This window comes from Cervus canadensis, chromosome 2 (assembly GCF_019320065.1).
Source record: "Cervus canadensis isolate Bull #8, Minnesota chromosome 2, ASM1932006v1, whole genome shotgun sequence".
Taxonomy (NCBI): Eukaryota; Metazoa; Chordata; class Mammalia; order Artiodactyla; family Cervidae; genus Cervus; species Cervus canadensis.
The window spans coordinates 14,377,353-14,390,846 of NC_057387.1; the positions used below are offsets into that span (position 1 = coordinate 14,377,353).

A 13,494-nucleotide genomic window follows, 5' to 3' on the forward strand; every position below is an offset into this window, starting at 1 on the left:
AATGGTTATAGCAGCTTTATTCATAATCTCTACTAACTGGAAATGCAATTTTCTAAACAGATAGACAAACTGGTATATCATATAATTGGCTTCCCTGCTGGCTCAGATGTAAAGAATCTTGTCTGCAACGCAAGAGACCTTGGTTCGATCCCTGCATTGGGAAGATCCTCTGGAATACTGAATGGCAACCCACTCCAGTATTCTTACCTGGAGAATTTCATGGACAGAGGAGTCTGGCGGGCTACAGTCAATGGAATTGCAGAGTCAGACACAGCTGAGCAACTAACACTTTCATGACAGACTATTACACAGCATTATAAAGTGAAGAACTACTGACAGACTCAACAGCATGAGTGACTCTCAAATGCAGTGTGCTAAATGAAAGAAGGCTACCTACTGTAAAGTTCCATTTATGTGATACTCTTGAAAAGGAAAGGCCACGGGACTAAAGAGCAGGGCCTGGAGTTGGGAAATGGGTTTGGCTATAAAGAGGCATAAAGAAATTTTGCGGAATGATGAAACTGTTTTATATCTTGATTGTAACATGACTTATGCATTAGTCAAAACTTGTAGAACTCACCAAAAAGGATTTTTTTTTTTTTTTTACTGTTTGTAAATAATACATTAATTTAAAAAGTGTGCTGAGGAGGGGGCAAAAAACATGTATTCTGATTTTGTGGTATACTTCATGCTAAGTTTCTTTTCTACCTTGAATCCAAGTGAAAGAATTTACAATGACAGTATTTTATTTCTTAAAAATCATCTATAAATCCAGATAATTTTTTGCCTCAGAACTCTTTTGTTGCCTTTTTGTTCATAATTCTCTTATATAAGTGATAGGTTCATAATTTTCATATATAAATGACTATTCACATGGGTAGCTAAATTTGTAAATTGTATTATGACGAGTGGGGCTTCCCAGGTGGCATGGTGGTAAAAAATCCACCTACCAATGCAGAAGATGCAAGAGATGCTAGTTCAATTCCTGGTCCAGGAAGATATCCTGAAGTAGGAAATGGCAACACACTGCAGTATTCTTGCTTGGAAAATCCCATGGACAGAGGAGCCTGATGGTTACAGTCCACAGAGTATCAAAGAGTGGGACACGACTGGGCAACAGAGCACACACACACATTATGATAAGCATAGCTTTTGATTTCTTAGCTTTTCAGTGTTTATATTTAGGAATATATAGTTGATTTCCCATTTTTAATCTTTTTCTGTTTTGTCTTTGATGAACAATCTACTCTGCTTGACTTTGTTTTGTGTTTTAACATCTTAGTGATACTGTCTTTAGCTAATGTAACAAAGGTTGTAGAATCCTGTTCAGAATTTTAGTGGCTGTCTATTCACTGAGAATATAGTGCAGGTTGCTAGGTTAAAGCTTTCATTTGCTTTTTGAATTCCAACTACACTGTGGAAGCTACCTTTGTCACCAAATGACTTAAAACTAGTGCATGTTCTAACCTATGCATTCCCAAGTTGTTTCTCCACCATTTACTATGAATGATGTCTGATAATCCATTAGCATTTAAAAGTTATTCTGAGTCACTTCTGTAATCAACCAGCAACAACAACAAGAAAAACAATATTATTAACCCTATATGCAAAACAGAGAAAGAGACACAGATGTACAGAATAGACTTTTAGACCCTGTGGGAGAAGGCGAGGGTGGGATGTTCTGAGAGAATAGCATTGACACAAGTATACTATCAAGGATGAAACAGATCACCAGCCCAGGTTGGATGCATGAGATAAGTGCTCAGGGCTGGTGCACTGGGAAGACCCAGAGGGATGGGATGGAGAGGGAGGCGGGAGCGGGGATCGGGAAGGGGAACACATGTAAATCCATGGCTGATTCATGTCGATGTATGGCAAAAACCACTACAATATTGTAAAGTAATTAGCCTCCAACTAATAAAAATAAATGGGAAAAAAAAAAGAAAAAGAAAAACAACATTAATGAAGCTTATCTTTGTTATAGGAAGACCAGAGACAAAAAATACACACACATATATATGTGTGTGTGTACACATATATATATAATTCCATTAAAAGTTTTGCAAGTGGGATCCAGGTATTAAAATAAATATTCTTGTGCCAGTACCATACTGTCATGATGACTATGGCTTTGTAGTATAGCCTGAAGCCTGATTTCTCCACCTCTGTATTTCTTCTTCAGTAATGCTTTGGCTATTCACAGTCTTTTTTTTTTTTTTTTTATCCTGACTTCACGTTTTAACATTTTTGGATTTTCTTTTCTTTTCTTTTTTTTTTTTTTTAATTAGTTGGAGGCTAATTACTTCACAACATTTCAGTGGGTTTGTCATACACTGATCTGAATCAGCCATAGAGTTACACGATTTCCCCATCCCGATCCCCCCTCCCACTCCCTCTCCACCCGATTCCTCTGGGTCTTCCCAGTGCACCAGGCGCCGAGCACTTGTCTCATGCATCCGCTCCTGGCTGGGGATCTGTTCACATAGACTAATATACATGCCGTTCTTTTTGAAACATCCCCACCCTCACCTTCTCCCATCAGAGTTCAAAAGTCTGTTCTGTACATCTGTGTCTCTTTTTCTGTTTTTGCATATAGGGTTATCGTTCCATCTTTTTAAATTCCACATATATGCGTTAGTATACTGTATTGGTCTTTATCTTTCTGGCTTACTTCACTCTGTATAATGGGCTCCAGTTTCATCCGTCTCATTAGAACTGATTCAAATGAATTCTTTTTAACGGCTGAGTAATATTCCATGGTGTATATGTACCACAGCTTCCTTATCCATTCATCTGCTGATGGCATCTAGGTTGCTTCCATGTCCTGGCTATTATAAACAGTGCTGCGATGAACATTGGGGTGCACGTGTCTGTTTCAGATCTGGTTTCCTCAGTGTGTATGCCCAGAAGTGGGATTGCTGGGTCATATGGCAGTTCTATTTCCAGTTTTTTAAGGAATCTCCACACTGTTCTCCATAGTGGCTGTACTAGTTTGCATTCCCACCAACAGTGTAAGAGGGTTCCTTTTCTCCACACCCTCTCCAGCATTTATTGCTTGTAGACTTTTGGATAGCAGCCATCCTGACTGGCGTGTAATGGTACCTCATTGTGGTTTTGATTTGCATTTCTCTGATAATGAGTGATGTTGAGCATCTTTTCATGTGTTTGTTAGCCATCTGTATGTCTTCTTTGGAGAAATGTCTGTTTAGTTCTTTGGCCCATTTTTTGATTGGTCATTTATTTTTCTGGAATTGAGCTTCAGGAGTTGCTTGTATATTTTTGAGATTAATCCTTTGTCTGTTTCTTCATTTGCTATTATTTTCTCCCAATCTGAGGGCTGTCTTTTCACCTTACTTATAGTTTCCTTTGTTGTGCAAAAGCTTTTAAGTTTCATTAGGTCCCATTTGTTTAGTTTTGCTTTTATTTCCAATATTCTGGGAGGTGGGTCATAGAGGATCTTGCTGTGATTTATGTCGGAGAGTGTTTTGCCTATGTTCTCCTCTAGGAGTTTTATAGTTTCTGGTCTTACATTTAGATCTTTAATCCATTTTGAGTTTATTTTTGTGTATAGTGTTAGAAAGTGTTCTAGTTTCATTCTTTTACAAGTGGTTGACCAGTTATCCAGCACCACTTGTTAAAGAGGTTGTCTTTTTTCCATCGTATATCCTTGCCTCCTTTGTCAAAGATAAGGTGTCCATAGGTTCGTGGATTTATCTCTGGGCTTTCTATTCTGTTCCATTGATCTTTATTTCTGTCTTTGTGCCAGTACCATACTGTCTTGATGACTGTGGCTTTGTAGTAGAGTCTGAAGTCAGGCAGGTTGATTCCTCCAGTTCCATTCTTCTTTCTCAAGATTACTTTGGCTATTCAAGGTTTTTTGTATTTCCATACAAATTATGAAATTATTTGTTCTAGTTCTGTGAAAAATACCGTTGGTAGCTTGATAGGGATTGCATTGAATCTATAGATTGCTTTGGGTAGAATAGCCATTTTGACAATATTGATTCTTCCAATCCGTATTCATGGTCTTGTTTCCATTCAAATTGTAAAATTTTTTGTTCTAATTCTGTGAAACATGCCACTGGTAATTTGACAGGGATTGCACTGAATCTATAGCTTACTCTGGGTAGTCATTTTCACAATATTTATTCTTCCAGTCCAAGAATATGGTATATCTGTTTGTGTCATCTTTTATTTCTTCTTTGGAGAAATGTCTGTTTAGATCTTCTGCTCATTTTTTGACTAGGTTGTTTGGTTTTTTGTTATTGAGTTGTATGAGCTCTCTGCATATTTTGGCAAGTTTTGTATCATGCTACCTTAAATGTTCTAGTAGTTGTTGTGTGGAGTCTTTATATAAGATATATCATGTCATCTGCATCTAATGACAATTTTACCTCCCTACCAATTTGAATACCTTTTCTTTCTCTTATCTGATTGCTGTTGCTAAGATATCCAATACTATGTTGAAGAAAAGTGGTAAGAGTGGGCATCTTTGTCTTGTTACAAATTTTAGTGGCAAGGCTTTCAGCTTTTCACTGTCAAGCATTATATTGAATGTAGGCTTGTCATAAATAACTTTTATTGTGTTGATATGTTCCCTCTGTACCCACTTTGGTAAGAGTTTTTATCATGAATGGATGTTGAATTTTATTGAATGCTTTTTCTGCATCTTATCAATGATCATGTGGTTTTTGTCTTTTAGAGATGATGTGATATATCACATTGATTATGTACCATCGTTATGACTTTGGAATGAATCCAGGTTGATCTTGTTGTATAATCTTTTTTATGTGCTGTTGGATTAAGTATCATTACTTTGATGTAATGGCCTTTAAGGCTAGTTTTATTTACATATATTGATTAAATATACAATGGAAAAATCTCCTGTAGTATGATTTCAGCAGCTTGAGCGACATGCTTCTAAGGCTTCAGAACCTGCTATTGTTTGGAAACCTTTACAAAAGTTTTAATTTACTTTTGTATCAAAAGTGTTTTATTGTCCTTATAAACTCACCTACCAAGGTGAGAAATCAAAAGCCTTCCAACTCTCCCCTATCAAATTTCACATGAAGGACTTATAACGGTTGGAAAAACCTCTTACTCTAAAACCCTCATATTTCTCAGTGATCCTGACCTGCCAAGAGAGACATTACTTAACTCTCTTTAAATTTTAGGATTCCTTTTTAGTTCCTCTTCACTTTCTGCCATTAGGATGGTATCATCTGCATTTCTGATGTTATTGATATTTCTCCCAGCAGTTTTGATTCCAGGTTGTGATTCCTCCAGCCTAGCATTTCGCATGATGAACTCCAGGTATAACTATAACAAGCAGGGTGACAATATACAGCTTTGATGTACTCCTTTCCCAATTTTGAACCAGTCTGTTGTTCCATGTCCAGTTCTAACTGTTGCTTCTTGACCTGCATACAGGTTTCTCAGGAGGTAGGTAAGGTAGCCTGGTATTCCCATCTCTTGAAGAATTTTCCATGGATAGCTGTGATCTACACAGTCAAACGCTTTAGTATAGTCAGTGAAGCAGAAGTAGATGTTTTTCTGGAATTCTGTTACTTTTTCTGTGATCCAACAGATGTTGGAAATTTAATCTCTGATTCTTCTGCTTTTTACATCTGGAGGTAAAAGCTTGTACATTGGGAAGTTCTTGATTCACGTACTGTTGAAACCTTGTTTGAAGGATTTTGAGCATTACCTTGCTAGCATGTGAAATGAGTGTAATTATATGGTAGTTTGAACATCCTTTGGCATTGCCCTTCTTTGAGATTGTAATGAAAACTGACCTTTTCCAGTTCTGTGGCCACTGCTGAGTTTTCCAAATTTGTTGGCATATTGAGTGCAGCACTTTAACAGCATCATCTTTTAGGATTTGAAATAGCTCAGCTAGAATGCCATCACTTCCACTAGCTTTGTTCATAGTAATTCCTAAGGCTCATTTGACTTTACACTCCAGGATATCTGGCTCCAGGTGAGTGACCACACTATCATGGTTATCTGCATCATTAAGGCCTTTTTTGTACAGTTCTTCGGTGTGTTCTTGCAACCTCTTCTAAATATCTTTTGCTTTTGTAAAGCAGTTATCTTCAAATAAAAATAGGAAGAAAGGGGGAAAAAAATAACGAAAGTCTCCATAAAATCCTGATAGTATAGAGTTCAGCGAGCTTCCAGGTTGCTAAGCAGTTGAAAGTACAAGGAGAGTGATACACCCAGAGAGGTTAGGGCTGTCACATATTAATCAGACCTGAGAGAAGAGGTAATGGGGACCTCCAGTTTGTAGGATATAACTTATGGGTAACCTGGGAACTTAATGTTTTCAACTGATATCTGAAATAGAGTGAAGGCAGTCTTTTGGGACTGAGCCCTTCACCTGTGGGATTTAACAGTGTCTCTAGGTGGATAGTGTTAGAATTGAGTTAATTTTAGGACACCCAGCTGGTGTAAAGAGAATTTGTTGGTGTGTTGAAAAACTTCCACACACATGATGACCAGAGGTGTCAGCAGTCATGTTCTGTGTAAAAGGAGGTACGCAGGAAAGAAACAGCAGGGAAGCACTGGGTGTTTGCTGCATAAAAGGAAAATGGGTTCTTTTTCTGAAGAGGAGCATAAAAAGCACTTTACATTATACATGCAAGCGTATCACAGAGATACTGCAGGTTTGGTTCCAAACCACTGCGATCAAGTGAATGTTGCAGTGAAGGGAGTCACCCGGAGGCTCTGCTTTCCCAGTGCGCATAGAAGTTATGTTCCCACTGTGGTGTGGTCTGTCAAGTGTGTGGCAGCGTTACGTCTTTTTTAAACGTTCGTGCCTGAATTAAAAGTATTGTCAAAAAAATCCAACCATCATCTGAGTCTTCAACAGGTTGTAATCTTTTTGCTGTCAGAGAGTCTTGCCTTTATGTTGACAGCTGCTGACTGATCAGGGTGGTGGCTGCTGAAGTTTGGAGCAGTTGAGGCAATTTCTGAAGACAAAGCAGCAATGCAGTTTGCTACATCTTTGTTCCTTTTACGAATGATTTCTCTGCAGCATGCAGTACTCTTTTTTTTTTTTTCATGCAATGACATTTTACCCACAGAACTTCTTTCGAAATAGGAGTCAATCCTCTCAAATCCTGCCACTGCCTTAGTAACTAAATTTATGTAATATTCTAATTTGAGCAAAATCTTCACAGCATATTCACCAGGAGTAGATTTCATCTCAAGAAGCCACTTTTCTTTTCTCATCCGTGAGAAGCAGCTCATCTGTGAAAATTGTGTAAGATTGCAATTCAGTCACACCTTCAGGTCCCCCTTCTAATTCTAATTCTCTTGCTGTTTATACCACATCTGCAGTACACTACCTACAGTGACGTCTTGAACCCCTCAAAGTCATCCATGAGGATTGGATATGTCTTCCAAACTTCTATTAATGTTGACATTTTGACCTCCTCCTATGAACCGTGAATGTTCTTAATGAGATCTAGAGTCTTTTCCAGAAGGTTTTCAGTTTCTTTTGCCAAGTTCCATCAGAGGATCACTGTCTGTGTAGTTGCAGCCTTATGAAATGTATTCCTTAAATGATAAGACTTGAATGTGGAAATCGCTCCTTGATTAGTGGGAAATCTCATTGATCCCAACATCCATAGGATATTGCGCTAGCAGGCATTAAAATAATAATCTCATTGTGTATCTCCATCATGGCTCTTAGGTTCAGTTCAGTTCAGCTGCTCAGTTGTGTCCAACTCTTTGTGACCCCATGGACTGCAGCATGCTAGGCCTCCCTGTCCATCACCAACTCCCAGAGTTTACTCAGACTCATGTCCATTGAGTTGGTGACACCATCCAACCATCTCATTCTCTGTCGTCCCCTTCTCCTTCCGCCTTCAATCTTTTCCAGCATCAGGGTCTTTTCAAATGAGTCAGTTCTTCGCATCAGGTGGCCAAAGTACTGGAGTTTCAGCTTCAGAATCAGTCCTTCTAATGAATATTCAGAACTGATTTCCTTTAGGGTGGACTGGTTGGATCTCCTTGCGGTCCAAGGGACTCTCAAAAGTCTTCTCCAAAAAAAAAAAAGAGTCTTCTCCAACACCACAGTTCAAAAGCATCAATTCTTCGGTGCTCAGCTTTCCTTATAGTCCAACTCTCACATCCATACATGACTACTGGGAAAAACAGCTTTGACTAGATGGACCTTTGTTGGCAAAGTAATGTCTCTGCTTTTTAACATGCTATCTAGGTTGGTCATAGCTTTTCTTCCAAGAAGCAAGCATCTTTTAATTTCATGGCTGCAGTCACCATCTGCAGTGATTTTGGAGCCCCCCAAAATAAACTCTGTCACTGATTCCACTGTTTCCCCATCCATTTGCCATGAAGCGATGGGACCAGATGCCATGATCTTAGTTTTCTGAATGTTGAGCTTTAAGCCAACTTCTTCCCTCTCCACTTTCACTTTCATCAAGAGGCTCTTTAGTTCTTCTTCACTTTCTGCCATAAGGGTGGTGTCACCTACATATCTGAGGTTATTGATATTTCTCCCAGCAGTCTTGATTCTAGCTTGTGCTTCATCCAGCCCAGCATTTCGCATGATGTACTCTGCATATAAGTTAAATAAGCACGGTAACAGTATACAGCCTTGACATACTCCTTTCCCTATTTAGAACCAGTCTGTTGTTCCATGTCCAGTTCTAACTGCTGTTTCTTGACCTGCATACAGGTTTCTCAAGAGGCAGGTCAGGTGGTCTGGTATTCCCGTCTCTGGAAGAATTTTCCACAGTTTGTTGTGATCCACACAGTCGAAGGCTTTGGCATAGTCAATAAAGCAGAAGTAGATGTTTTTCTGGAACTCTCTTGCTTTTTTGATGATCCAACGGATGGTGGCAATTTGATCTCTGGTTCCTCTGCCTTTTGTGAAACCAGCTTGAACATCTGGAAGTTCACAGTTCACATACTGTTGAAGCCTGGCTTGGAAAATTTTGAGCATTACTTTAAACTGATAGTGGCACACAAATAAATACCACAGAAAATGCCAGGAATGTTCAGAATCCCCAAGACAAATGGACAGAAACTACTAAATTCTCTCTGTTAATATCATGGAGCAGAAGCAGAGTATTTAAAACAGAGCGCCTTCTGTGTTGTAACCAACAGGGAAATAAATAGTTATATCTAAATTAGAACCAAAATCAGGCTTGACTAAGAACTAGGAAAACAGTTTCTCACATGATTATCTTATCCATGATGATGTCATTCGTCTTAGATATCAGCATTGCAAAATCAGGGAATCAGTTTGATTCTTTTAGGAAGTCTGTAACTGATGGGATGTATTCAAGGTTTTGGTTGGGATCTTCTAGTGGCTCAGGTGGTAAAGAATCTGCCTGCAGTACAGGAGACACAGGTTCTGTCCCTGGGTTGGGAAGATTTCCTGAAGAAGGGAGTGGCTACCCACTCCAGTGTTCTTGCCTGGACAGGAGCCTAGCTAGCTACAGTCCATGGGGTCACAAAGAGTCATACACAACAGATGCACTAACAGTATCACTTTTTTTTTTTTTCCAATGAAGGTTTCATTTATTTGAAGGAGTAAAACATTGAAGGTGACCCTGAGGTTATGTGTGTGTGTGTGTGTGTGTGTGTGTGTGGTTTTGTTTGTTAACTTCAGGTTGCCAAGTATTCTGTTTCACAACTACTGCCCCTTGTATGCTTGCTACCCTTTTGGCACCAGGGTAAAATACTAGTTTTGCTTCCATTCCTGTGTTAGCTAAAAGAAAGCTTTTGTGTTATCTGTTTAATTGGTTTGGTTAAATTTTAAATCTAATAAAGTGTAAACCAAATTTTCTTTCATACAGAGTGCTTAGTTCTAGACACAGTTGTTTTCCTGATCTTTTTGACTTTGACAATAAGGAAATACAGGTTTTGGTTGGTTAGAAAATTCATATTTCTGGTCACAAATCACTTCTTGGGTCATTTTTTAAAATGAGAAAAGTGATCTTTAGATGTAAATAGAACAGTCTAGTATCTTTCCTTTCCTTCTTTTTAACTGTTCCCCAAACTTTTTACCACTGCCTTTAAACTTCATATGACCTAGTTTCTAACTTCACTGGACTGCTTCAGTCTCCTTTTATTTCTTCTAATGCTCCAATCTCATTTAAACTTTCATCTTATACCAGCTATTTCCTCTGCCTGATTTTCCTTTATTTTCCAGATCCTCTCCTGAGTGTCAGTAACATTTACATTTTAGCTTAATGTTACTTCCTCAGAAAAGCCTTCCCAAATAACTTGCTGTTCATCACATTTTAATTATTTGCCTAGCATTTATTATTTTCTGGGTTTTTTTCCTCAGGTTTATTAGTTTTTCTTGTTTCCTTTTTGTATGCCTACCCAGGTAAACTGTCTTATTCCCCACTGTTTCTCAGCACTTGGAACAAGGCCTGGACTTAATGAGTGTTCAGTAATTGTTGAATAAATAAATGAAGGATTCACTGAAAAGAACCAGTCTGCTAATAAGAACTTTGGGTTCTTCAAATAACTTAATATTTGGACCTCAGTTTTCTCATCTGCAAAATGTGTATATTCACATACCTAGTTGTTACAAGATACAATAGACTAGACTTGTTTGGAGAAAGTTAGTATGTCATAACTCATGAAAGAAATATATTCACCTTGCCTTATTTACTGGAACTTTAAGCCAAGATAAAATCAGAGTCGACTGAATGAGGCCCTCTTCTTTATTTCATTTTCTTTTTTCTCCCTTCTTTTCTTCCTTTCCGTTTTATTATCTGCTTGAGATTTTTATCTCACAACAAACATTAGGAACACTGACCCAGTAAGATGAGTGGAAGAAGTAAAAGATGATGAAGCATGATAGAATAAAATAATAAGAATAGTAATTGAATAGGAGTTTAGCAAGTAACTGAGGTTTTCATCTTGAATCTCTTTACCAGCTAGTCAGCAGATCAGCTTTGTAGACCATCAGTTTTCAAACCTGTCAAACATTTCTTGCCTACTTCACGGGATTGACATGAATGATAATATCTGAAAGTACTTTATAAACCATTAAGCAAATGCACAGCAGTCATTATGATCATATCTGAAATTTAGGTTCCTTCTGCAGAACTGTTGGAGAATGCTAATGAGGCTCTTTCTTAGGTATAATTACTATAAGGCAATTCCAAAAATTTAGATTTTAAAAATATATGAAAGTGCTTAGTAACTCTCGCGACAAAAAGTATACATTAAGATTGAAGTCATTGTTAAAACAAATACTCCCCCCCCCACAATTTTATTTACAAACCAGGTGTGTATATAAATCATCTATTTTTGACATGTAGAACAAGTCAGACAGAATAGTTTCTTGCACATAAACCATTTGTTACCACTTATTTTCTTTGTCCCTAATTAGGAGATTCACATGAAGTGACTAGTTTGGGTTCAAAATTATAGGGAAAAAAAAAATACATTTGTTTTGTAGGTAGACTTTTAAAAATTATCACTCTAAATTGTGAATTTGGAATTTTTGCTGCTTTATGAAATTCAGTGGACATGAACTTAGGCAAACTCCAGGAGATGGTGAGAGACAGGGAGAACTGGCATGCTGCAGTTCATGAGGTCTCAGAGTCAGACATGACTTAGTGCCTGAACAGTGACAACAACAACATTTTGTTAACTATTTTTGCATAAATTACTGTGAAGCCAAGTGCATTCTTTATTATATTAAATAAAGGTGATTTTTAATTCAAAATAGCATTGCATTCTCTTTTTTTCCTCTCTCTCTCGCTTAAATTTTATTCATTTATTTATTTTTGGCTGTGCTGGGTTTTCATTGCTGTGAGGGCTTTTCTCTAGTTGCAACGAGTAGGGGCTACTCTTGTTGCAGTGCACAGGCTTCTCAGGGCAGGGTCTTTTCTTTCACGGAACACAGAGTGTAGGACCTGCGGGCCTCAGCAGTTTTGGTGTATAGGCCCTGTAGTTTAGGTCCCTAGGCTTTAGAGTGCAAGCTCAACAGTTGTAGCATATGGGCTTAGTTGCTTCACGGCATGTGGAATCTTTCTGGATCAGGGATCAAACCATGTCTCCTGCCTTGGCAGGTGGATTTTTTACCACTGAGCCACCAGGGAAGCCCAGTATTGCATTTTCTAAAATTGAGTATGGCTTACCTACAACCCTCTTGTTAGTTGCAGCTGTGCAACATAGTGATTCAATGTTTCTACAAATGATTAATTACCACTAAAACAAATGCTTGATAGAGTGATTTTTTTTTCCTGTATTTTTCAAGAGGAAATTCTCTTGCCTTTGACTATTTTCCATTCTTTTCTAATCACAGCCCAAAGAGCCGACTGATCCAATTAAAGAAAGAGAAGCTGGAATATACTCCAGGAGAACATGAATATGGATTATTCCCAGCCCCCATTCATGTTGGTGAGTACTCAGTATACACAATATATTTCCAAAAAGAAATGGTATTTCTTGAGTTTAGGTGAAATGTAATTAATGTCTTTGTGTTTTGATTATTTCTGTATCTCTAGGAGGTCAAGTCTTTACCTTTTAATTTGTATTCACTCTGAAGAATTTTGAAAACTCTTGCTTTCTAGGGGTCAAAATAACATAAATCTTATTCACTGAACTGTCAATAGCAACACTCTATCTGTAGCATTTGATTCTCTAAGTGAGTCCTCTAGGAAAACCCAACTATTTCATTACTTCAGTTTCTAATTATTTCTGTGTTCAAAGGGAGATGACTTGTGGATATGTAATAATCAAAGGGGAAAGACCCACTGCTTTTTTGATCATTTATATTCTTGAAAATTTTATCTTTCTGTTTATTTTTGAAGCAAATGTCAAGTCTTTGTTTAGCATTCCAATAATAATACCTTCCAGAATCTTACCAAATAAGTAAAGTATACCTGGAAGTCATCCTGGATTTCTTTCATTCTTTCAACTCGTCATCCATTCCATCCCCAAGTTCTGTTATTTTCATCCTTGAATATATCCTGCTTCTATTCAGATCCCATTGCTGTTATTCAGGTCCGTGCCACTGTTATCTTTTGCTTGGGCCGTTACAGTAGCCTTCTAACAGAGCTGTCTACTTTCATTCTTACTCTCTTCCAATCCACTCTCTACTCAGTAAAAAGAAGTCATTTTATAATTTAAATCATCTTTAAAACCTCTCAGTGGCTCACCATTAAACTGTAAACTCCTTATCCCAACACTTGAGAATGATCTGGTTCCTGACTACCTCATTATTCTGCCTCTGCTGTTTCCCAGATTTCCTTTATTCACTGTATTATGTCATGCTGGTCTTCTTTCAGATTCTAGACCATTCCAAGCTCTTTATAGCCAAAAGATTGTTTTGCTTATTATTACCTTTACCCAAAAAGATCTTTCCACAGTGAATTTCTTCTCATCCTTTGAGTACAGGCTAAATGTCAGTACCAGCTTAAATATTATTTTCTTTAAAATTGTTTTCCTGATTGTCTTACCATATAGGATTCTTCCCTCTATATCAGTTCTGTATCA

The 13,494-nt window shown here is 37.8% G+C and overlaps 1 protein-coding gene across 6 annotated transcripts in view; it reads left to right on the top strand.

Annotated features, from left to right (window-relative positions):
* ASH1L (ASH1 like histone lysine methyltransferase) overlaps window positions 1-13,494 on the top strand; it is a 201,023-nt gene that overhangs the window by 134,189 nt on the left and 53,340 nt on the right. For all 6 annotated transcript variants that reach the window (XM_043454370.1, XM_043454369.1, XM_043454361.1 and 3 more), the window contains one exon: window positions 12,302-12,396. In XM_043454370.1, coding sequence (XP_043310305.1) covers window positions 12,302-12,396 — 95 coding nt within the window. The remainder of the gene's footprint in view (window positions 1-12,301; window positions 12,397-13,494) is intronic.